General features: G+C 40.3%; 1 protein-coding gene across 2 annotated transcripts in view; it reads left to right on the top strand.

Moving 5' to 3' along the window:
- LOC131476073 (myocardin-related transcription factor A-like) overlaps window positions 1–26464 on the top strand; it is a 31795-nt gene that overhangs the window by 1551 nt on the left and 3780 nt on the right. Inside the window, exons 1-13 of one of the 2 annotated variants that reach the window (XM_058654547.1) lie at window positions 4011–4498; window positions 10521–10586; window positions 15292–15450; window positions 19267–19433; window positions 19656–19772; window positions 20051–20119; window positions 20300–20505; window positions 20685–20847; window positions 21096–21369; window positions 21543–21676; window positions 22312–23325; window positions 23501–23686; window positions 24133–24249. In XM_058654547.1, the coding sequence (XP_058510530.1) occupies window positions 4369–4498; window positions 10521–10586; window positions 15292–15450; window positions 19267–19433; window positions 19656–19772; window positions 20051–20119; window positions 20300–20505; window positions 20685–20847; window positions 21096–21369; window positions 21543–21676; window positions 22312–23325; window positions 23501–23686; window positions 24133–24249 (2802 nt within the window). In that variant the 5' untranslated portion in view covers window positions 4011–4368. Of the gene's footprint in view, window positions 1–4010; window positions 4499–10520; window positions 10587–15291; window positions 15451–19266; window positions 19434–19655; window positions 19773–20050; window positions 20120–20299; window positions 20506–20684; window positions 20848–21095; window positions 21370–21542; window positions 21677–22311; window positions 23326–23500; window positions 23687–24132; window positions 24250–26464 lie in introns of those variants that run through there. The other variant, XM_058654549.1, reaches the window with a different exon arrangement.

Genomic DNA, 26464 nt, shown 5'->3' with positions numbered 1-26464 from the left:
TTATTGTAAAAAAAAAGTTATGAAGTTAAAAAGTTTTCCTTTTCATGACCAATACCCTTATGGACACCTGTTAAAAACCTTAATGAATTTTCAAAACTGCTGCTCCACAACAAGCAAACATTAGACCCGTGGCATTAATAAAACAGATAAACAATATTCAGCAATCAGTAGCATTAGCCTAATGTCTAACTAACCCTTTGTGTACTAAAGCCTCAGAGCCAAACTTTAATTTCCTGTAGCATTAAGCAGAGGGATGATTGGTGCTCTCTCTGCAGTATAGAGTCGGGTTTTTATGAACACATGCTGACACATTAGTTCACAGCTGCTCCTTTTGGCATCGACCTTTACTGACCTCCCGTTTTCGTCATTTCCTGAGTGACATCACAGCAAATCCTTATAATAGATCTACATCTGCATACATGACAGCTGTGGCTGAGCTCTAAGCCAAACATGTTGCAGGTTAATGAGGTTAAACATAAGGTTGAGGAGGTACATTAATATATTTTTTGTTTGTTTACCCGTGCAACCTGTGTTTTTATAAACCATGGTAATGTAGCACTAGATCAGTTGGCTCGACCACTTTACTTTGCTCAAAGTAAAGTTATTTGTTGAAAAATATTGGACGGACATAAAATAGATATTTGGCAGATTATCTTGCAATTTGATGCCGAGTGACATTTGAAAACGTTACCCATTTCCTATCATTTTGTAATACATGTAATTGGGAAATACAAATACCAACATGTGTGAACATTTACTCGTGTACCAAGTGACACATTTCTCAAGCCTGCCTCATACTAGAGGATTTTCAAATGTGACCACAGACACAACAAAAATATATACAGACATGGAGGCGGACTGTCCCCGTTGTCAGTTAATAGCTGTTGCTATGAGAAATGCAAAAAAAACTGTGAAACAAGTCATGGCTGAGGAGACAGAATCAACTTGGCTCGTATAAGTTGCGGTTCTAAACAAAAGTACGCAACATCCGTTTCCCGGTCAACACATTCTCAATTGCCAAGTCCTAAGTATCTAACATGTTTAATACTTACGATTTGAATTCAATTGCCAATTATCCTCTAGTGTGGGGCAGGAAACATTTAATTTACACATTATAAACCAATAAAGTCAATTGATATTTTAGTTTTTTAAAACTGTAGTGTGAAATGTCCAGGGTGTACCCCGTTTTTTGCCTTATGTCAGCTGGGATTAGCACCAGCAGCCTGTGACCCTCGATAAATGAATGAAGGAATGAATGAATGAATGCATGAATGAATGAAAACTTAAATGTAACCAAATATATATGTTACATTCAAATCACTCTCTTTGTGTTTCTCAGTATAGCAGATCTCCTGTCACTCAGCAACATTTGTGTGCTGCACACAGGAAGTGCGTCATTTTATGTCAAGATAGACAAAGGCAACAGCAACATTGTGCTAGTAAAGTGAGACGGCTGCAAACAGGTTGGAATATGACTGAAAACACAAAGACTCACCTACAAAAAAGTCAATTATTCTGCTCAAAAAAAGCTGTTTATGTGTTGAAATGCACTGTATGCAAACAAATGCTCCCTCATTCAGTCTCTTCAGATTAAGGACTCGGCATACCAATGATATTACATCATTTCTGTTCATGAAGACCAAACAGAGCCAGAATAACCTCATCAACACAAAATCAGCAAAGGTCACGCACTGCAACTTTAAAATGGAAAACAAATACTGGACCCCTTGGAATGTGTTTACATTAGATGGACAATAATATTATAAAAAATCTCATTATTAACCAAATCAAGGTTAATTCATGGACCACTTATTATATTTTCTCTCACTGCTTTCAACAACATCCCGTGGTCCAACTTTGATAAAGCTGACCCATCCGCCCAAACCACAGTTCTGATATCAGTTTCTGTTTATAAATAAAAAAGCAATTAACATCTGCCTCCAGTGATGCAGCGAGACCGAGCCGTGTGGGTGGGAGAGACAATGGGAAGATGGAGATTTACACTCGGCGCCCTTAGCAACTTGTCAGCCTTTATCTCAACACTGACATCGGTTTTTACGGAGACAGTGAATGACTCAGATTTATGCAAACAAGAATACGCAGACACATATGTAGATCCAATTCTACTCACACTTTATTATAAATTGTCATGTTTTAAGATACATACATGCATACATTGCTTAGCCCCTTACCCTAACCATCACAACTGTATGCCTGACCCTGGCCATGACCCTAACCTAAAACCAAGCCTCAAAAAGCCAAAGTGTCCTTAGGTTTATAAGTGTTTTGGTCCTCACAAAGATACCCATAGGAGAACACACACACACAGCAAAGCAGGATTATCCCTGCAGTGTTATGTTTATGACCCTATCTGAAGAAATGGCAGATCAAAGTCAGGATTCGTTTCTCTCGTCTCTTGTCTGGAAGGCGGAGTGATTTGCCCGGGGATGCCCGTATCTTGCATACGATCCCACTCAGCAGTACGAAGAGCAGACACATCGTCCTGCTCATTCAACATAGATAGGTTGCGTCCGCGGCGTCCTTTGTTTGTTAAAGCGCTTCACGTTTGTTCTTTCATCAACACCATTCGAACATGCCGAGCGACATCAGGTTTCTTGTGTCATCACGGTGATGCGAACCAACAGATGAGATCCGAGCGCTCATTTATTTCTTTTTCGTGCCTTCAGAGTGTCCTCTCGCACCTTTCACTGTCATGTGGTATTATCTGATGTCAGCTGGGACAAATCCGTAATGATGGCCATGCATGGAAGTGTCAGTTGATGTGAGCAGGTTTACACTGACATGTGGGCAGGCGGAGCAGAAGACAGCCGCCGAGCTGAAAGAAAGAGAGCAGTCAAGGATGTTTAAAGGCAGGTACAGGAAGAGAATAGATCCACTGATTGTTGGCTTCCTTTTCTTATTCTTCTTTTTTTAGTCTAATCCACCATTGCTGAAGATGATGAACATTTCGGCAATAGTAAGTAGAACGTTCTGCTTAAAGGTAGGGTTGGAAAAATAGTTTGAGCAGGCATTTTTAATTCAAAAGTCCAAGCCCCTTTCTTCAGGCTTCCCTCCCCAGCATCAGTAACTTTCTTTACTTTTCGGTGACACTAGCTTTTTTGGATACTCGTCTAATGTCTATGTGATGCCGAAAAAACAACAAATACTCTCAAAAGATAACAAAGACATAAAGTGAACCTGTCCAGTAGAAACGGAGCCTTCATGGCATCACTTTGCAGCCCTTTCTGGGATTTCAGTTGTCGCCACTGTTCAAGCACAGTTTGATGTTCACTCTGTTCACTCAGCCTTTTTCTTGGCAGTAGCTTCCCCCCCCCCAAAAAAAGTATTTTGTTTGCGATTAACACTGACTGACACTTAATTTTTGTGACAATGCATTCATTAATTGGTTAAAATCGGGGTGTGATTTTACGATTTGAAGCGATACAGTAAAAAAAATGCTCCAGAAAATGATCTCCCACCCCGCCTTTAATTAACATCCTGGAGTTGATCTGATAAGGAAAGAAAGTCTGGTTGATTTATGAATTTAATGACTTGTTTTTGTCACTATTGCAGGTTGAACATTAGTACTGACTTAATTGTAACATGTAAGTAGAGGACAAATTATACTTGTGATAAAAAATGATGGCAGGAGAGGAAACTAGAGGTTCACCGATGGTATCACAATTCATTATAATGGGGACATGAACGTCTTCACAGTGGAAACTAGATTATGATATTATTTTTCACCCCCCATGTTGCCCATTCCTAGTCCACACACAGGTGCATATAAGCCACAGTGAGCTCAGATCGAGTATAAAGTGAGAGAAATTTGGCAAGGATCAAAAGGCCTCGACTCAGAATGTGTGTGTGTCTCTCAGTGGTGTGTGTGTGTGTGTGTGTGTGAGCCTGTTTGTGTCCGTCAGCGGCTGAATGACAGAGTGCAGCAACAGCTGTGACAGACTGCTTGATCACGGATTCACCGACACTTGACACACATGAGCACAGGCGAGTGCATCAGTCAGTCCTGTAGCTGCAGTAAATACAGCAGTGGCCCTTTTAACGTTGCGTATTAGCCCTGGAAGCTTTGTATTCCAATAGTCTTTTTCTTTTTTTGGGAGTGTCTGTTCAGATGAAAAGGAGCAGTCTCTCTTAAGGATCTTTGATTTCAGATACTTTGCTGAACTCTTGCTTTGATTTTACGCAGGTTGTGCAGTTACTGTAGCAGCTGTTGTTAAAGAGGATTACTTTTACTCCGCTTTCGTGGATGTCCAGACTGGTGACAGCTGGAGCTGACCACCGGCGTCTTGCTCTCATTTTTTTCCAATTCTCGGGTGTCTCGTTCAGAACAATAGTTTGGTGACACTTGCCATGCTGAAACACCTGCCCTGTGTTGGCATTGACCCCACCCCTTTCAGGCCTCAGCCAATCAGCGCCAACAAGGATGAGAGAGCCATACGGTTCCAGCTAAAGCGCCAGGCCTGTCAGAGTCTCAGACAAGGTGGGATGCGTGTGCACATGAGCAATTATATAACCACACGTTCACACATGCAGTACTTTTAAAATGCATGTGATCCTGGTGTTGTTGTTGTTGATGTTATTATTCTGCCTTTGTTTCTTTCTCTTTGCGTCCTTCATATAAACATGGGCTCTGTCAACCTGACTGAGGGAGCTTTTGCGTGTATGCAGTGGCAGCGCAGGGGCTTAGAGGCAAGAAGAATTGATCAAACCTGGAAATGATGATGTTCTCGAATGTCTTGTTTTGTCCACAAGACTAAAAATGTTTCAGTTTTACTGATTTCTTTGTTACACGGAGCAAAGAAACCTGAAAAGATTCACATTTAAGAAGTAAAAAAACCCGAAAGCTAAGAGAGTCATCTTTCAACTCAAAGTTTGTGGGTTCGATTCCCTACTCAGCTCACCTACATGCCGATGTGTCCTTGGCTCCTGATGGCTGTGAGTGGTCATCAAGACATCAAGAAAAGCGCTATACATATATATATATATACATATATATATATATATATATATATATATATATATATATATATATATATATATATATATACATATATGTGTATATATATATATATATATACATATATATGTGTGTATATATGTATATATATATATATATATATATATATAAATACAAACAATTTACTCAAACCGATGAATTGATTAATAGAATAGTTGAAGTTTAATTTAATAATCGATTCATGGAATAATCGTTACAGTCCCGCAGTGGTTTGAATGAAACAGACACTTGTTTATATTTAAAAGTTACACAGCTTTAAAGCAAAAATGCAATAACTTGCTAAAGGCCCCCTCAGGTGATGTTTGTTTTTGTCCATTAAAAAAAATAATATTGCAACTCCAGTGACTGTTTTAGTGTAAAGGATCTTCAGTGTGCTCCAGGTTTATTTTCTGAGCCGAGGTGTTAAGTGGATCAAATTCTCTGCGAATAGCAGAGGACTACAGTTGGGTCTCAGCCAGCGTGGGTGCACACACTTTGCAGTGAGCACATGAACTCACCAACCCATCGATTTAATCACAGAGGATTTTGCACTGATAGATAGAGACTGATTAAGGAGAGGTCAAAGAAAAAACTCTAGAAGACTTTCAGAGCAGCCAACCCCTCAAATGTTTAAATTCCATTCTTGTCATTCTTTTGTTTTATTAAGAACTTTCATTTAACCTGACACTCCTCATCTGGGTTTGTTTGGATGTGTGTAGATTACAGTGTAGTGGAAGAGGTGCCTGGTAAATAAAAGTCTGATGTGTTGATTTTTAGAACATGCTTTCACAGAGAGAGAAAATGCTTAACTTCAACTTTGAAAACTAGCTGGAACTTATAAAGCACACATAGCATTAGGTTTTTGGCAGGAAGGAGAATAAGTCTTACGAATATGTGATGACTAGAGGTCTACCAGTATATGAATAACCAGTGGATGTTTTTCATCCATCCATCCAGAGAGAGAACCTGCAAACACACGGAAAGCATTTCAGTCAAACCAGGATCTAAACTTGGGATGGTCTTGGACTGTGGTAGTCCCTTGGACTACCATGTGGCCCGCATGTTTTTCTAAAAACACTGCTGTTAATAAGAAACAACAAACATGTCCTACTAAAAGCAACTTCTTACTTTCTTTCTTTCCAGTGCATGAGGCGAGCGTGCTCTTTTGGGTCAGCAATTTACAGTAATGATCCTTTTAACTCACGTGACTCGTCCAGAGGGATTCAATTCGAAAGCAGTTACAACGTCGACACAAATAGAAAACTGAGCAGCGGAGAAAGGGGGAGAGGGAGGAGGAACGATAAGTCAGGGGAAGAAAACAGAGAACGCTAAGTCCAGTAATTAGGCTTTTACAGCGTGAAAAATGGACAGCTAATGCATGAGGATGGTAAAGTAGTTAAATCGCAGAGCCAGTAATAATACGTTTTAAAGTGGGACGGTAGAAAAATGAAGCTAACATGCAAATGCACATGGGTCTGAGGTTACACTAAGTGTTTTAAATTGTAATTGAGGCAGAGTTTTGAAAGATGACACTTGACATCATGTTTGCTCCTCACCACAAGAAGACTAGCAAAACCACCTGTTGCTGAGAGATGCAGTAATGATGAGGAATGAAGGACTAACCTGAAGAATGAAAAATGAAGATCTTGATAATATATGTACCAGAACTAAAGCACTGTACATAACAAACCAATTCATACAATACCTGTGACATGTTATGTTGCACGTAATTAAAATTATAAGATTGATGTTCACTTGGAGCTGGAGAGTAATTTATTTGCAGCGTAATACGTGTTCAATATGTGATGATGACAGGACGACAGATTTATTGTTTCAGCCAATTAAACAAATCCAATCAGACATTTTACAGCCTATCGATGTTGGCGGACCCTGGCTCCGATAGCGGTCGATCGGTGTTCTGCCTCTGATCGTCATGTGCAGAAGCAAATCATCGTCCTGCATGGAAAGCTCCACAGTCATGGTTTTTCCTTGCCAGTAGCACACCTAGCACAAATTATGGGTCAGTGGCTATATTCCCTCACTTAAAGGCCACTTTTGCTGTGTGTGTACGTGATTTTCCCCCAATTAAAAGACTCCATGAAACAAAGCCGTGAGAGTTAGTCAGAGTAGCATCCACAACATGCTGATCTTAGAGGTGCATTCAGCAACCCTCAGAAATGTTAATTACATCTGCAAACACACATGCAGTCCACTAACCAAACCCATGTTAATGATTAGGGCTTTTTTTTTTTTAAAGCTACTAATGATTCATTCAAGAAAACTCACAAATTTGAAAAAATGCATGTGGTCTATTAATTGCTTGCTGGTGCTGCCACCTTGTGGTAATAGATACAAAACTTTAAAGATGTCATATGAGAAGTATGGAAATAGACTTATTTAAAAAAAAATCTGTGCTATTATTTATCAAATGTATTGCATCACACTGCCTCGTGATCAGTGCGTGAATGGTAATGTATAGCATCTAAAGTAGCTGCATAGGTATCTTAATTGTTGACTTATCACTTCAGCCTCACACAAGAGGTGCCCAACCACAGTGTTTACGTCATTTCGTTTACACTCTGTAGTGATCTGAGTCATGTTGCGTCTTTATACGTTGTGTATTGTAGACTTGTGTCATTCTTCGTTTGCTTTAAACTGCCACTGAGTGTGCGACACAGTCACATTCAAAGCAAAGAGCGCACTTTCCCAGAATAGGTTGTGCATCAGCACGTTGCATCACTTGCCTGTCATCTATTGGCACACATCATTTGCCTCGAAAACAAGTGTTTTGTTTGTGTGCCTATTTGAGTGCATAGTGAATGTGGCCATGATTCATGATTGTATATTTATAATAATAATACTACTATGTGGTCTGTAAGTGGATGGAGATATGAATGTGTGCATGTGTTGACTCAACGTGCACTCCAGGTGCATGTTTGTGTGTGTTTATAAATATTTTCCATGCTCGTCATGAGTGGATGTGTTAGCGTCACTTTTGTTTGTCTTCTTGCCTGGAGCGGCGAGTCAAATCGTTTTCTTCTGCTGCCAAGGCATGAAACTGCACCATCCTGCGTCAGCCATGTCCTCATTGCAGAAATCAAAGGAATGTGCTTATAAGACTCACACATATGCACGCACACACACACACACACACACACACACACGGGGGCTGTCTGCAGATTCTGCCACGGAGGCTGTTCTCATTTCCACCACAGTCGACAGAAAATATAGACAATTCTCAATCACCTGAACGCACACAAATTACTCTCATGTTTTCCCATATTTATATTTTATTCAAAGGTATTTTTGGGTGAAGTTTGTCAGTAAAGAAAGGAACTGGGCCATCACCCTGCCTTCAGCTTTGATGTGCAGAACAAAGAAGAGAACAAGATAGTGATCTGTTAGTGCTGTAACATGAAAAAAAAAGATCAACCAACTCCAACCAACTTTAGAGCTTGGTTCTCATCATTCAACATCACACTGTACCTCCCAGCACTGAGCATGTAGAAAGCAGAGAATCAGTATTGGTCATTATCGGTCCAATATTGCTCAAAATCACTGGATCCAATAGGGGACAGGTAAAAATGTAAAATCCAATATTATCCAAATTGCATGCTTCACTATGCACAGTAAAAATGAGTCATGTTTGAGTCATGTTTGGGCTGTTTATTTCCTCTTTTTGGGAGAATAATATTTGTTACAGTTGGAGGATTATGTCTTTGAAATGACTCAGCACATATGTGTTGTTAACAGCTTCATGCATTCATAAATGGTCTAAAACGACAGTATCGGACTAATATCGGTATCGGTAGATGCTCGAGTTTGTGATATCGGTATCGGTATCTGTATCGGACACAAAAAAATTCATATTGAGTTCCGAGCTTTAACCTAAACTGAATTGCTTTGAAACATAAAAATATAAATAGTAACAGTGCTAGTACGTATCTCACACGCATTTGTCTTCGTAACAAGCTGCTGATTAAAGACAACGTCCACATTATTGTTAGTTTAAGGCAGCAAACGTGTGGTTCTGTTTCTGACTGAAGACGTTTTAAGGCACTTTTGCCTGATGAAGATCAGGCAAATTTGGCCCAATATTCAATTGTTTACAAAACAAACTGGCCCTCAACCATGTTTACTTGCTGATCCCTGGTATAAATGATTAAAAATATTATCGATATATATAAACTTACAGGGCGGAAAGATATCAGTGTTGTGTTGCTCCCAAATAAGCTCAAATGGTCAGTGAAGCATTTTAGATCACATACGACTGTAATATATGAGGTATAATAGTAATCTAACTCATTATTTGTTTACAACATTGGAAAAAAACAAAATACAGATGATTGGTTTGAATGTTGTTGATGATCAATGTGTTTTTGTCGTGGAGAATTATTGATAGTGAGTTTTAAATGACAGCAAAAACGGTTAAGCATGAACTCTTTGTGTGTCTGCTCTAGGGTGCAGACACACACTCTGCTCTGGCATAAAATGTGAACCAGTTGCACGTTTTATTATTGTAGCTGACAGGTGTTTGAAGATGTGTGTTATGTGTTATGAACTTGCTGATCGAGTGACACTGTGTGTGATCTCTGCCCCGTGTTACGGGAACGCCGCGTTGAAGAAAGATGAGCTATGTTTTGAACGTCATTAGGGGAAATGACTTCACTTGAGAGCAGTAAATTCAGACTATAATCGTTTAAACTCTGCAGCACCTCAGCCACAGCTCTGATGTGTGCTAATATAATAACTGCAGATTGTCATACGGCGTTCTTTCATGTCTGAAGCAACACTTAAATGCTGATTTCATGACCCAGATAGAGCGAGGGAAATCTAGTCCTCAGAGTTTTTTTGAATTTTTCTTGAAAGGAAATTAGTGATTCAGATTAAATTGGATGTCTTTTTGCTGCCTCACAACCATAAAATGCAAATGCCAGTTACCTTTAAGAGTTCAGTGATGGTTTTTGTGCTGAAACGTGTTTTTTTTTTTACTTAGAAAATGCATTCACAGTGCACTCGTGGCATAAATAATTAAAATGAATAAAAAGCAGGGTAATTAAAGTTGGATTCAACTCTCCTCTCGCTTTCTGAAATGTTATATCTCTGCAGTAATGAAGTGTGACGGTATCAGCAACGTGCGAGTGCTATATAATCATATACTTGAAACAGGAAACTGCTGGTGTTTCTGTTTCTCCTCCCTTTGTAGTGTGCGACATAACTTTTGTGTACATTCTCACAGAGGACCACACATTCGATCCCCAGCAGGGTAAATAAAAACCTCCATTATCCCTGAAACTTTATTACTTCAATACTTTTTATTCACATGCATTTTTATTTGATGGTTCTTTTTTTTTTTAAACTTGCCTCCAAGTCATGAGCAGTGTCACTTCTTGTTTGGCTTTCTGTGACGGGTAACTGACAGAAGGGTTGATGTGTTGATGTGTTGTGGCGCTGATTCATTCATGAGTGTTTCATCTTTTTTTCCTGTGTCTGTCTTGGTGTTCAGTTCTCCAGCTGAAGCTGCAACAGAGAAGGACCAGAGAAGAGCTGATCAACAAGGGAATCATGCCACGTGAGTAGACCTCAAGATACCGATTCATATTTTAGTTTACTCCGAGAATTCATTAGTTTTAGTCATAACGTATGCTGTTTGCCTGTCCTTAAACATTATTTTAACTCACATAGTTACTAAATAAAGACTCACAGCTCCAAATTATATTTAACTGACACATTAGACCTTTAAAAGAAGGTAAATTTAGCCTTTCCAACCATTGACATAGCTAGTGTTACACAAACCCAACAGGCTCTTTCACTATTACATCATTTCTGTGGTTTGTGGTTGCATATTATTATATATTTTTTCTTATAATACCACTTTATTAACCATCATAGTGGAGTTTGACTCACCAAAACATAAACAAAATAAATAAATAAAAACACCTAATATGTGGAAACACAAAAGTCTTTTATAGATTTTTTTTAATTTACCAATAAATTTGTGTTTTAGCCCGAGTTTCTGTCTCAGTCCCATGTGGATTTTTGCCTGCGATGTCTAGAGACAAACATCAGCCCATTTGTGTGTTATTTTGCTTGGCAATATAGGCCCATTTCCGTTTGTACAAATCATAGACATTATTATAAATAACATTATTATAGCATTTCCTTGTTCCAGTTGTTTGGGGGCAGAGCGGTGGACAGACTTTATGTATAAATAACCGGGCCTGAAATGAGCTTCCCCTGTTTCAAAGACCAGCAACTGCCACTGCTGTTGAGGTTAGGCTAAGGCTAAACAATGCAGATAAGATAAATCAAAAGACGAATTAGAGATAAATCAAACCTTTCAAATATGTTTGAGCAGGAAACTGAACATATAACCTCCATGGAGATTTTTTCTACACACTCAGCACTATCACTGCCTGTGAGAATGTCTCACTTCAGCATTTCGTCTCATTTCGTGCCACAAAACAGTTTCTGAGGTTAAGACGGTGACATTGTCTCCTCACAGACGTCGGTTTCGGTCTGCAGAGTAAGGTGAAGCAAGGTCAGTCTTTAGCTGGTGTCACAAACATCCGTCAACTGCTTCTTATCTGATGTGACCCGACATGAGTTAACTCTCCGTTAGATCAGTTCAATAGAATTTTGAGAGTGGCTGAGAAATGATGACCTTTAAAATCAACATTAGTAAAGGCATGATGTCTTCAGCTCGGGGAAGCTCACTTAAATACACCAGCACATTTTTTTTTCCACAACTAGTGAAGTATTTTTATTTTGAATTTGACATAATTATGCAAGCGCACAAGTTGTGCTTTTACCTCACTGCTCTGTTACTACAATGCATAAACATGCTATTTTCCACCAGCTCTTGCTGTTTTATTGTACACGGGCAGGCAGCACCAATAATGAGCGTGGCTCACACCTCATCTGGTTGGCATTAAGATTTAAATTCAGAAAAATTTAATTCATCAACAATGAGGCTGTTGTGTTTCAGTCTAGGGATTTGGAAATGTGACTTAAAAATAAAGAAAAGAAGGAGAAGTCAGTGCCTGCAGTTTATTCGCACAACGGAAGTGTGTGTATTTAGTTTAATAGCAACCCAAAATTGACTTCTGGGTGAACTTCGGTCAAAATAGCAAACAACATCATATTTTCTCAGCTTTTAAAGAGGCAGAGGTTGAAGTTGAGAGCCGCAGTGTAACTGTGACGACAGGAAGGGTGAGCATGTGTTGGCTGAGGTTTGTAGCTGCCTGTTTCTATAAGCTGTGAGTGTGACAGAGTGAAGTAAAACTGGTCGCAGAGGTGAGAATGTCCATGATAAGGTGAGACGCAGCAGGTGACAAAACAACCGTTTTGACTGCTCTTTTAAATAGTTAAAAATAAAAACGCTTATCATTTTTGTTTTATTTTAGTAGAAATAAAAAAAAGATGATGTTCTTTGCTATTTTGACCGAAGTTCACCCAGTCAAGTCAATTTTCGGTTGCTTATCATCTCCATGTGTCCAACATGATTTGAAAAGCATCAAGTTTAAGGTTGTGGGTTAGAAATGCTGGGATACTTTATCAATGTGGCATTTTAACAAGGACTTTTCCTCTCCCTTACTCAAGTCTTTCTCTGGAATAATTCTGTTTTGTTTCAATTCAACACCATCCCTGACTGGTTTGTAGTAACATGGTGACACACTGGGATGGATTATGGGCCAGTGGAAAGCCGTTATTTAACTGAAGACATCACATAATAACCAGTGTTATTTGGCTGAAGGGCTCCTTTCAGATATAAGGGGTGAATAACATAAACCGTGGTATATGATTAAGGAGACTTATTAAGACAGATCACATACTCTAACATAGCTAGTATTATTTGGCTTCAGGGCCCTTTAAAATATCATAAATAACATATTTGCGAAAATATCAGCATACTAGCGCAGAGGTTTGGGCATCAGGGCCCCCGGGGGCTCAAGGGCTCAGGGAGCCCTGAAGTATTAGTATGTTATGCTTTTATAAATATAACACACTAATAAAAGGCTTCTTATTAGTCTATGAAAAGCAAACTGTTAATTTGAAAGCAGTTGTGCACTAAAACAATCATATTTATGTGTAGTATGTTCAATTTGACCTTTGACATTGTCAGAATTATGATGCTGGCAGTATGATTTTTTTCCATCTGCAAATTGTCATTCTTGCATTGACCATGACATAAGTGACATCTCATGCACACAAAAGGTTATTTTCTCTCTCTGACTTAATTCCATTCTGCATTTCCTTGTTCCATTTTTCTCCTCTCTCTCTTCCCTCAAACCATTTCCCAATTCTCCACCGTCTTCCCATCTATTTCTGGCATTTTCTCTATTTTAGCTCCTACTTTCAAAACCTTACTCAGTTCTCATTCATCCGTCCCTTTCCCCAAAATATTACTTTACCGTTTCTTGTGTTGCTGACTGACAGACAGGTTCTTGTGGGTGAGAGGTCATCGAGGGTTGACGTCCCCAGGGTTAGTTAGAGTGAGTGTGTACCAGCAGTGTGACAGTGCTCAGCGACGTGAACTGAGGCTTGAGCAGGTACTAGCAGTCCTGCCTCAGGTTCGCTTATCTGGTCACACCACTAATGTGTATCTGTAGCCCTTTGCTCTCTCTGTGTGTGTGTGTGTGTGTGTGTGTGTGTGTGTGTGTGTTCACAGTATTAAGACAGTGACACATTTGCATAGTATTTTCACTGGTGAGGCGTTCACTGCAGCCACCTTCACTTCAGTTTGTAACATGAAGAGAAAGAAATTTAATATACTATATTTGTATAAGTGGATCATTGCTTTGGAATAAAAATACTATGGAATGAGCATTTTATATGTATTTCGGGCAAGAGCCTGACTTTACCAAAGCCACCATTTTGCAAGGCAAGGCAAGGCAAGGCAAGGCAAGGCAAGGCAAGGCAAGGCAAGGCAAGGCAAGGCAAGGCAAGGCAAGGCAAGGCAAGGCAAGGCAAGGCAAGGCAAGGCAAGGCAAGGCAAGGCAAGTTTATTTGCATAGTACTATTCATACACAGGGCGACTCAAAGTGCTAGCCATAAAAGTAAGCCATTAAAATCAACATCAAAATGAAAATAGATAAGATAAGAGTGTGATTTGCCAATAAAAAAAGTGCATTTAAAAGACAAGAATGAACTTATAACTAAGAAAAAGCTGCAGGAAACCCTCAGTCTTAAGTAGACCTCAGGTGTTCAGGAAGTTTTCTTCCGCAGGTGAGGAGCAGAATAAACGCTGCTTTACTTTTTTTGGTTCTGCACCTGGGAAACACACAGTAAACCTGTCCCTGATGATCTGCACCACCATGTTTCTGCAGCAGAATGAATGGACAAACCAGCCAGAGCTTGCATGTCGTGTTTTTAAGTAGCGACCACTCTATTTACAGTATGGCCAAGAAGAACACTTACCATAACTAATTACGCTACTATTCATTTAGCTTCTTCCGTGGTGTAGCAGTTTCCAAAAAAGTGCCTGTTCCTATTTGGTAAATGTCTGCTCCACCGTTCTCCTTATGTTTTAAAGAATGAGAACAGGAACTGTTAGAGAGACGGTGGCATTAAAATAGCAGCAACCAAAGGAAGGAAACGTCAGGCACCTTTTTGCACTGGGGGCTTGATTTATTACCAAATGGCAGTAAACATCTGAAGCTGCCTGTTGATGTAGATCTCCACAGTCCACCACCTGCAGTTAAACACAAGAAGTGTGAACGTTCATTTACTGTAAATCATAAACACTGAAAGTTAATGAAACCTGCCTTAATATATATATAGATATATATTTATTATTACATAATAGGGTGAACTTGCAGCAAGAAATAACCAGTAGTGGAATGTTATGTGGGATTGAATACGCATGCCCGGAACACTACAGGTGACGTGGACCCTCATTTTAGCATGAATGGAACTGTGGCTGTTTGGAAATGTGTCGTCTGCAGACACGGAATGCCGAACGTATGACAAAGGTCTAATGGATAGAGATGGATCATAAATAATAAGAGCTGAAATGAATGGGTCAAAAACTATTTTGCGCCGTTCGCTAAAAGTAATTAAAATATAAAACGGCATCATAAAAAGGTCAGATGGGATGAAGTGCTAGTGTGAAAAGAAATGATGCCAAAATGTCAACATGATATAATTACATTCTCCAGACTGAGGACTACCTACAGAGGATGGATTTAAGAGTAGAAAGTCTACAGACTGGAGTGACATCAGCATGATGTTGATTGAAAATGTAACTGACCATTGATAATTGTGACTGCTTCCAGATCCGTCAGTGGAGCCATCACTGCAGGCCAAGCAGCTGCAGCTAAAGAAAGCTCGCCTCGCTGATGACTTGAACGATAAGATCTCCCACCGACCCGGGCCCATGGAGCTGGTCCACAAAAACATCCTGCCTGTTCACTCCAGCATTAAACAGGCCATCGGTAAGTAAGTGCTGCACCTGCTGAGAACGAAACCAGGCTTCAAACCACGAACCGCAAATGACGCCAGCTTTTTTTAAGCTTGCGAGTGTTGTGACTTCTCAGGTCTTGAGTGATGGAATTTTCCTCATCCTTTTAATGCGCAGAATACATGAGAATAGCTGTCCTAGTCTTATATTTTATCATTTCCTCTCATTGCCATTGTGGATCTCTCATACGCATGCATTTTGGGACTGAGCACAGAAGCAAAGGAAACACAGACTTCATTCACATGCCGTCTAAAATAGATGAATCATTCAGCGTGTCAAGAGTTTTTCTTGCAACTTTCAGCAGAACTACAATTAACTCCTCTCGCAATTACTTCTATCTGGTGGAGCCACAATATAAATAATGATGGATAGTAATTAAATCTATCTTCAGGCTCCATCTGTTTGTGATATGCTCTCCGTTTCAACAGCTCATCTGATAAACCTGTTGACCTTCATTACTGGAGTTTCAACCGTGCTTCTCTTCAGCGCACACTCGCTTTATTTATTCTTGTGTCTTGCCCTCTGTCTCTTACGAGAGCCCTTTAGCTTTGTTAGTGCTTTATTTCCTCGTGGGAAAAAAGTTGCTGTATATTTTTGATGTTGAATCAAATCAAGAGGGAACACCACTCCAGGTTACGTTATTTCCAGGTGTTCACGGTCAACTGTACATTTTTAAAACTTGCATAATTATCATTTCACAGGTTTTAACATTGATAATTAAAAGTATATTGTTGTGCTTTTGTGTGCTTTGATAACTATAGATGTGGCTACTTCAGAAAAGTGAGATATATACAGTTTCATACAGTATGTAGTGTTGTCTACATTTCAGTAATGCACTGTAATTAAATATTATTAAGTAACAATAAACAATAAAAATACAATATCTATACACAAAAATAACTGCTAAATAATACCAATATACTGTATGAAAATACTACTTAACTAAATAACAGTAGTTTGACCTTACTTCTTTCAAGTTACAGTAAAATACAGTGTTTGTTCTGGCAGGTACGGAATGCAGAGAGCATATCAGTCCCTGATTTATTTTAAAATGTTATCATTTGTTTGTAAATGTCTTAATGGCATGGCGGCCGCTTACCTTACTTAAACACTGAGGGGGATAGAGCCGTTTCTAATATGTGAGTGCTGCCCAGACCCTTAACCAATTTAAAAAAAACTTAAACTTCTGAAGACTTATCTTTTCTCACTGGTTAGTGATTTACTGAATACAACAGAAGGAGAACGTAATATTGTTATCATAAAATATAATAAAACATAATCAAATTCCAATGTATTATATATCATAACACACCCACAGTTTGAGGCTCTTGACAGGAAGTCCCTCCTGACCCCCTCCTCCAGCTTTCATCATGTGCCCACTCACACACACACACACACACAGTTATTTGTGTGTGTGTGAGTGTGTTTGCATTTAATACATACACAACAGCATGTCACACAACTCAGTGTTCATGGCTCAAAAGGCCACTGCTGTGACAGGTTAGACATTATCTGTTACGTTACCTGCTAATTGAAGGCTTGTGTAATTGTTCTCGGTTTGTAACCTTGTGACATTTCAAGTAATGAAACTGATTTCAAACTATTTCCTCAGAAATGACATATTATATGAAACAAAGGAACGGTAATAACTAACTTAAACCTAAGAATAACACTGCACACTGTCTGGTTACTCATTAATTAAGTCATTAGCAGAAAAGCAAACTTCGGATCGCGATAAATCTAGATTAACGAATTACAAATTGTGAGATCAATTATTACATATCTATCTTGTCACTCATTAGGGGAAGAAATCTGAGACAGTCGGATCAGGTGCTCGACTGATGTGTGAAGGGAGGATTGTTTGGATTCAATCACGCACTGCATCAGTGGATATTCATCTCTGTCAGATTGCCATAGGAAACAATTACATTTCTGCCCCTTACTGTGGGAGTGCTGGGAACACGAGCGTCACAGAGATACAAGCACATGAAGCAGGACACTATGTCACACACACACACACACAGCAGAACTGTGCATCGATGGGGAAGTCATCACATTATTGGATCAGAGGGTATTAAATCAGCCCCATGTTGTCTTTTCATCATTGCCTGCTGATGGTCAATTAATGGCCAGTGGTGAGTTTACATCGCTGTGTGCTGCGGCCCATATTACCTCCTGTAATTTAATATCACACGTCCACCAGCAAAAATGCCATCGTCTGGGGGATCATAGCAGCAAGTACCTTCACTTATTAAATCCCTCTGAGGACTCATACGTCTGCATAGTAATAAATTGATTATGTTTTATAGCCCAAAGGGGGAAAAATGTTTTGTTTTTCACGTGTGGATTTCAAGCTTTATCTCAAAACATGTTGTATCGTTAGTAGCACAGGAACCATGACATAATGAACAGCTAATACAGTCATATCGTAAATTACACTCCCAATTCTCAGCTTAATGACATTCCTTAGAGAGATGCCATCTGTCACTTAAAATCTGGTGTGGAGGAGCTGGCTGGATTTCTGTGGTTGCATCGATGAATGCGGGCGATGACGGAGATAAAGCTCGGCTTTATCCAGATGGCAACACAGACAAAAGAGAAGATATCATCTTATCCTACATACACTGACTCTCACGGGCCTGATATGAATGCAAACAAGACAAGTTTATTTATTAAATTTTTTTTTTAAGTTGATCTGCACACTCCGTGCGGGGATAAACACAGCGGGTGACATTTCTGGAGCAGACACTGGAGTTGAAACTCGCTGCGTGAGAAGTGCGTCGTCGTATTCCACACTGTCGCAGGAGCATTAACGCGCACATGTGATAATGTTTGACAGGGACAGAGCGTCAGCTCCGTGGCAAAGGTGCAGGAAGTTTAGATTCGAGATTCTGCTCGTCCGCCCGTCCGTTTTTTTCATACTTGCTGGATGGTGACACCTACACTCAGGCTGGAGGACACCAGCTGTCACTCATGTGTCCTCTACTAAATCACCTATTTTCCTCCAAATGGGAACAGCTCTAAATTGTATTGTCAGCTGGGATTGGCTCCAGTGACCCGCGACCCTCATGGTGTGGATAAAGCAGTAGACGATGGATGGACACTAAGTTTTATTGTACAAGACCATAAACTAGCAATTGAGTTCATTCGTTTTTATGGAGAATGTTTGCTGATGTAATGACTTATGTGAGAAATTTTCCCATCGACTTCTATTCCAACAGAGATATTTTTGCACCCCCTGGTGGCTATTCGCCATCTTCTTACTTCCTGATTGACTTAACTGAGGAAAATGTCCATTTTTTCTACATTGTCCATTGATTTATCCCAATGTCTATCACACTTCTCAACAAGGAACCAGGTTAATTCTATCATTTATCTCAATATGACACATTTTGCACTGTGAGTACTGTTCTTTCATGCATTGTTTTTTTTCTGTTTTTGTAGTTTTAATATCAGGTCTTGCCTGATAATAAAAGTGTCCTTTGTTCTTTTACTTATTAAAGGGCAGAATTAATGTTCATCTCTCTGTGAAAATGATGTGTCCTTTGTAAGATGTTTGCTCAAGAAAACTTCACCTCAGAGTACAGTATATTTGATCATCCAATCATCTTCTTTGAGGGGACGCTGGAGCCAATCCCAGCTCAGACCGGCTGAAAAAGGCTCCATCGAGAGTTTGCCAATCCTTCTACACGGCTGAATAGTAGATTGACACTTACTGTGTGACTTGTCAGTAATGTCCTTTCTTTCTCTCCACCCATAATCTCTCTATTGTCTCTCTCTCCTCTGCCAGAGACCCAGTTTCCAAAGGCTCCAGGTGAAAACTCATCATGTGACGAGGACAGCAATGACAGCCTGTCTCCAGAGCAGCCAGTAGGACAGGAGTCGCCTCTGGGTGTGGGACCTCTGCCCTCTCTACCAGAGACGCTGCCTGAGCGCAGCATCCCCTCTCCCTCACAGGTTGGTTTTCCTCTGTGGGAGAAGATGGCAGCGTGACGGACATGTCTTGTATCATGGAATGCGAGATTGTAAACCTGAGTACAAATGCCATTACCGCTGGGAGCTGTGAAGTTGAAAATGTCATCATTATAGTTGTAGCTATTATGCTACACTTGTAAGTGAAGCCTTCACTTGATCGCGACGCTCAAGTCGGCACGTTTAAATCTTCGTTATCTACTTCAGGTCCCTCCTTCAGCTCCTCTGCTGCCTTCGCTTTCTGGATCCTCCCCGCCGTGGAAGCAGACAAATGGAGCAGTGACACCGTCCGCCCAGAATATTCATGTCACCTCTCAGATCACCGTAAGTGACATCTCTCAAAGTCAATCAAACAATAAATGATCCTAGAATATAATCAATAATACGGATATACTTAGATCCAAAGCTGCTGTAAGCAATATTTTTACATCAGTAATGGAACTGAAGCTAAAACCTAGAACCTAATTAAATGCTTATTTTGAATTTAGAATGTATGATTCCACTTTTGCCCCTATTTAATGCAGCTAAAAAATACTTTTACGACTTGGTATAAAACCAAAAGTTTAGAGTTTTGGGAAAACCCTCTTTTTCTTTTTCTGCAGTCGCTGCCTAAATCAAGTTCTCATTGCTCTGGACAAAAACACAAGAAATCCAAGGACAACAAACCAAAGGTAGATTTTTGTGTCTGTGTTTTGTCAGTGTGTGTGAACACATTAGACTTGTAAATAAAATACTTAGGTAAGGTAGTTATTACAGATGAAACACTTGGAGGACACAAATATTAGCCATGATAATCACCAATGCGCTGCTAAAATACTCATCTGTGCTGTTGTAAATGTGTGGAATTTTAGATCAAGAAGTTAAAGTACCATCAGTACATCCCGCCAGACCAGAAGGGAGATAAAGAGCCTCTTCCCCATCTGGACTCATCTTATGCCAAAATTCTGCAGCAGCAGCAGCTTTTCCTGCAGCTTCAGATCCTCAGTCAGCAGCAGCAGCAGCAGCAGCAGCAGCAACAGCAGTATAACTACCACACCATCCTGCCTGCACCACCCAAGTGAGTGAGGAGTTTGTCTGCAAGTGTACGTACATTTCTTAAAGGATGGACGAGGAAAAAGGAGAATTAGTTGACAAGTCAAAAGATAAAGATGATGTAAAGGTTTTAACTGAATTTAACCGTATTAAAGACTGACGAGATCTCTCTCCTTTTCCCAACTCTCCCTTTCTTCCCGACAGTCTTCAGGAGAATCAGCAGCCGCCTTCCTCTTCAAATTCCAGGACCACCTCCTCCCCGCCTCAACCCCTCGCCGCCCCCTCTGTCGGTCACAGCAGTCAAAGTCTGGCTTCTTTAGATGGAACCAAACCAGTGTCTCTACCTCTGAACCTGGATGAGATGAAGGTTAGATTGTTTGGCCCCCATAATACCTCGTTGTTTTACTTTCTAGATGTTGAAAAATCTGTCTGTTTACAAGCTGTCGAGACGTAGCAAAGTGTTGTCGTTGTGGCTTGTCAAGTCACAGCTGACAAAGAGAGAGACTGATTATTCCGTGTTGTCGTTTTCCTGCCCATTTGTTTTCTTTATCCCCACATCTGCACCTCTCCTTCCTTTCTGTCCTCAGCTTGTCTCTTTTCTCCGTCCTCTTTCAGGTGGTTGAACTGAAGTCGCAGCTGAAGCTGCGCAGTTTGCCAGTGTCTGGCACCAAACCTGACCTCATTGAGCGGCTGAGGACTTACCAGGAACTGAATGGAGGCAGTGACAGTTTCTCCTCTCCAACAGCAGGGGGTACCACAGGGTCAGGGTCTGAAGGAGCAGGAAGGTCCTCACAAAATGCTGCTGCAGTCAACAACAACGACAACAACAATGTGTCACTACAGCAACCCTTTCAGTGCCTTCAGACATCCTCTCTGACAGGCCACTCAGGTGACTGACAATTTCTTTGTGATTACACACAAACACTGTTGATTTTCAGAAGGATAAAATAAACAATCGAAGCAAACAACAGAATATTATATATTATATTTGTGTTGTCTATTATCGTCAAAACGCCCACCGTGAATCTCTGTGTGACTGATGTGCGTTAACAACACCCACAGCTACTCCTCAGCAGCTGTTGAACTGTAGTGTGAAGGTCTCCCCACCAACCCCACCCCTGACCCTCTCTGACCACCCGTCAGCCACCAGCAGTCCAGAAGACACCAGCTTTAACAGCGACCCTTTGGGCGATATGGTAGGAATTGACTTCATTTTGACACGTTACATTATTCTTGTGCGACACCAGAAGTAAAAAACACAGGAGGAATATCAGCTTTTGCAGGAAAAATTCACTATTTTTGATGCATCAAATGTGCCACATTTTACATACAGTGTTAGTTTTGTGTGAAACTCTTTAACATGTGGACTGACAGTCTATTAAATATCGTGATACGTTTACTTAGCTCACACAACTACAGATGGTAAAATCAGAGCACAACACCCATTTTTCTACACTTTAATAATAGAACAAATGTGGTAGAAATGAATCACTCTCTTTCTCTCAGTTATCGGCTAAAAAAAAAGATAATTCATTACTTGCATTTATCAGAAATATCACCTACGAGAACAGATGCACAGAGCTACACATGAATGGAATTGTGGATCCTAATAAACAAAAAGACAAAGCGTAGTGTCTTTATATAAGAAGTACAGTATACAGTATTTGTATTATATTAATAATGTAGCAAAACTATACATAAAACATCAATCGCAACTCAATTTAAAGTGCAATCGCACATTATGACTGAAATATCTCGCCCTTTTGTAATTTATTCATTTTTGAGGTTACTTGTGATGATGAATGTTTTCATTTTCTTCATCGCTGTCTAGATGAGGTCACCCCTGAGCCAGCTGAGTCTTCAGTCGTGCTCACCTGCTCAGCTGCCGGTGAACATTAAGGACGAGCTCGCGTGCTCCACTCCTGCTCCGTGCCCGTTCTCACTGAAGTCGGCGACTCCGGAGAAACACTGCCTGGCCTCATCCCGCGCCTCCACCACTACTACGACAACAGCCCCACTACTGACGATTGACAAAGACAGGATGCTGCAGGAGAAAGATAAGCAGATCCAGGAGTTGACCCGGATGCTGAGGCAGAGTCAGAGGCTGGTGGATCTGCTGAGGATGCAACTGGAGGAACGGAAGAGAGCAACTCGAGTTTCTGAGCCGGTACTTCTTGTAAGAGTAAAACAAGAACCCTCTGATCATCCTAGTGTCCCACTCTCCTCCGGTCATCCTTCACCCCACCCTCAAAATGTGTCACTATCAAGTGACACGAATTTCACTAAGGTTAATGTCAAACATGAGGTCACTGAGGCAGAGAAAACTATGCAACCACTGGACTCCCAGGAGTTACAACAGGCTTACCCTCAAACTCAGGAGACACCGGAGCAGATTCGGCCACACGCCGAACCACAGAAGAAACACGTACGACACAACTGTCTCCAGCAGAAGACGCTGCAGCTGGTGCAGCAGCAGGCCATACAGAAGCTCCTGCTGCAGCAGCAGCAGCAGCAGCAGAACATGCAGAACACTAACCACGTGCTGGAGAATCAACAGAACCTGCAGAGGCTCTCGCAGCAGCGGAAGAAGAAATCTCACAAGCAGCAGCTCAAACAGCTGCAGAAGCATCAACAGTCCAAGCACCTGCAGCAGCAGATGCAGCTGAAGCAACAGATCCTGACGACACAGCAAAAAACACTCTTACAGCAGCAGCAGCAGCAGCAGCAGCAGCAGCACACGTTTCAGCCACCACAGCAAATCCAGATGCAGACCACGATGCATTTGAAGCAACAGCAGGTAGTGATGCAACAGAAACAGAAGCTGTCGCAGCAACAGTCTCCACAGGTAAGGACAGAGTTCTGCGTTATTCTCTTTACAAAACCTGCTCATGAAAGATAAAATAACCCTGACATTTTATTGAAACTGTCTTGGGATGCAGGTATTGACACATACACAAGTTAAAATGTGCACAAGTCAAGATTCTTCCTCTTGAAGTCCGTCTGTACATTTTGTATCTCAGGATTGTATCAAAGAGCAGCCGGGCTCAGCCGGCTGTTTCCTGCCTCTTTTTAAGAGCGACTCCACCCAAGCCTTGGTCACAGACAGCAATGGTAACCACTTCCTGATTACACTGGGCAATCCTGTCACTGAGAACCATAGGAGAGAGCCACCTGAGGGCAAAGCGAACAATCACGTCACTCTTCAGGTAAATAATCTCAGACGTCATGCACATTGGAATGTACATGTGGTCTTATTGTGTTTTGAAGGGTCGTATAATACTGTAGTATAATCATGGTGTTTTTAAAGCAAGGAACGACGTTGTCAGAAATCATCTATTATTGGTCAAGTGTACTAAGAAAGAGGAATAAACAAAATAGAACAAGCAATGACTTAAACAAATGCACAATTTTGAAGAATTTGGCTTAATAGATATTGAATTTACTTATAGTATAATCACAAGTTAAACAGTTGCCACATTAGAGTTAACATCGTCTCTTCTCCTAATATCATTCATGATGGAGAGGATGTTGTGTCAGATAAGTGTGTATAATAGTCTGTAGGTGCTCAGGCTGATTGATTAAAACTCAAAATTAAACGGTCATGTTTCTATTATAGCCTAAGTACTCCTTTTTTTTCCCCATCTCTCACCAGCGAGCACAGTCCACTCCAGCCAAGCTCTTAGGTCATAACCCTGCGCATCGTCTCAGAGCTGATATTCAGTCTGAACACAGGATGCACCTGGATGTTAAGAAACAACAAAACCTGAAGGTGAGGTGTGAATCAAGACTCTACGGTAGCTGAAGGGTAGAAAATATTCAAATGTATGAATAGAATATGATAGCGTGATGCATAATCCTACATTGTTTGCACATTCAATCATTAACCTACTCTGGAAAGACTTTTTAAAAAAGGTCATGTAACAGAAGTTAGTCTGTGGATTATCTGGACACATTCACCTCTGCTGTATTGGTTTCCAAACCCCTGGTGCAACTCTAGAGTACACTCTGTTAATGCTCCATAAATAGGGAGACAGAGACATGTGTGAAAGAGAACTGCTCCAATGAGTCTGTGGAAATGAATGACAAATACAACAGTCCTTGATAAGACTGTCTGTCACTTTGCTAATTACTCAAACGACATCCTCCGTTAATATGATTAATGTGGTTAATGGAGGAGGAACAGGGACTCAATTGCATTCGTGTCTAATAGAGACATTTGGAGCAAAGCCTGTCTTAAAAAAATGACAAGATTCGGTAGAGCGGTTCATGCTGACTGCACAGATTGCTTTTGTCAGCTGTCTTTCCGCCATCTTTTAATCATTGCTTCTGAAAAGTACTGGGCTGGAAGTGAGCTTAGGTTTAGAGTAAGCTTAGAGCAGGAAATTATTGGCAGTGTGTGGAGTGGTTATTTAACCGTGGACAGTTATCCTGGGGGATCATCTACACTCACGGTGGGGTACGGAAGACTGTGGACTTGGAGCCTCTCAGCAGAATTTCTGATTTTTAATAAAAAAACACCACCCAGTGTAAGGCTTTTGCCTCAGCTGCCCTAAATAAACAGCACTGGTAATTATCAAATATCAGTTTTTATGTCTGTAATGGTTAATACACCAGTATGTAGAAGCTCTTTAACCAAAATCATATTTTTAATGCTAAAATATAGTAAATTATTGTTATCCATGAATTTTATAGCACTTTATAGTTTGGCATACTTGAAGCACTTACTTACGTCTTGCTCTTGTTTGTACCCAAATGTTGAAATGCACTTGTTTCACAAAAAAAACCCAGAAACAATAGTAAAGCACATTATTATTTCTTGATTCAGATGTCAAATTATAGTCATTTACTTGCATTCCTGGACAGACATTTCATTTCAGTGGTTGAATGTTATGCTTGATTAATATCTGACTTCTCAGAAAAGAAGCCCAGTGAGCCGGCTCAAATTTGGGTATAAAAAAGGTGAATTTAGTTTGTTATTTGCCAAATAAATAACAATAACATTTTTAGTTTCAAATCTTTCAAAAAGGTTTTGAAAGATTTCTAAAAGATTTATGTTTTCTCCTTTTTATGACAGGTGGTCTAATAAATGTGTTAAGCATAGTATATATAAATATATATGTATTAAATCAGCCGCACCATTTGAATATCACTAAATAAAGAACATTAAAAAAAAAGACCAAGAAACATTTAGAATGAACATTTCAAAAAGCAAAAATGAATTCTCAAACAGTTCAAATGTTTGTTAAAAATCAGATGCTAAGGAAAGTTAGAATAGTCAAAATAATGGAAAAATTATAAAGGGTCATCACGGTGGAGAAGTGGCTAGTGCTGCTGCCTCGTTGTAAAAAGACCCGGGTTCTTGACCCGGTTCAAACCGGGGCCTTTCTGCGTGGACTTTGCATGTTCTCTCCCCGTGTGCATTGGTTTTCTCCAGTTACTCCGGTTTCCTCTCACAGGTCAACAACACGCAGAGGTTAATTGGACACTGTGGGTGTAAATGTGAGCGTGAATGGTTGTTCATCTCTGCCGACTTGTCCAGGGTTTACCACACCTCTCTCCCTGTGTCACCTGGGATTGACTCCAGTGACCCTCCGAGGATAAAGCTGTAGACCAGGGGTGTCCAAACCTTTTTAACGAGGGCCATATTTGATAATGTGAAGATTTGTGGGGGCCAATGCACCTATTTTGTTTTGTGTTTTTAACAGTAATATTTACATACAAATGCACTGTTTTATAAAAATGTAATTTTCATTGTCACAATTATCATTCTTAAAAGGAAATGAAACCAAATCCAAGCCGCGCAGGAGTGAAACAATTTAAAGAAAAATGGCCTTTCTTTCCACATCTGGAGTCAAAGAACATAATATGAGATGAGTGCATATAGCTGTCTGTCACAGGTGGGGTTTGAACCTGGGTGACACATGACCAAGAGCGATTTTTTGTCCCTGGCCATAAATAATACATTATAAAACTGAAGCTGCGGG

This window comes from Solea solea, chromosome 16 (genome assembly GCF_958295425.1).
Source record: "Solea solea chromosome 16, fSolSol10.1, whole genome shotgun sequence".
Lineage (NCBI taxonomy): Eukaryota > Metazoa > Chordata > Actinopteri > Pleuronectiformes > Soleidae > Solea > Solea solea.
The sequence above is the reverse complement of the archived record's forward strand: the minus strand, read 5'-3'. Positions and strand labels throughout refer to the sequence as shown.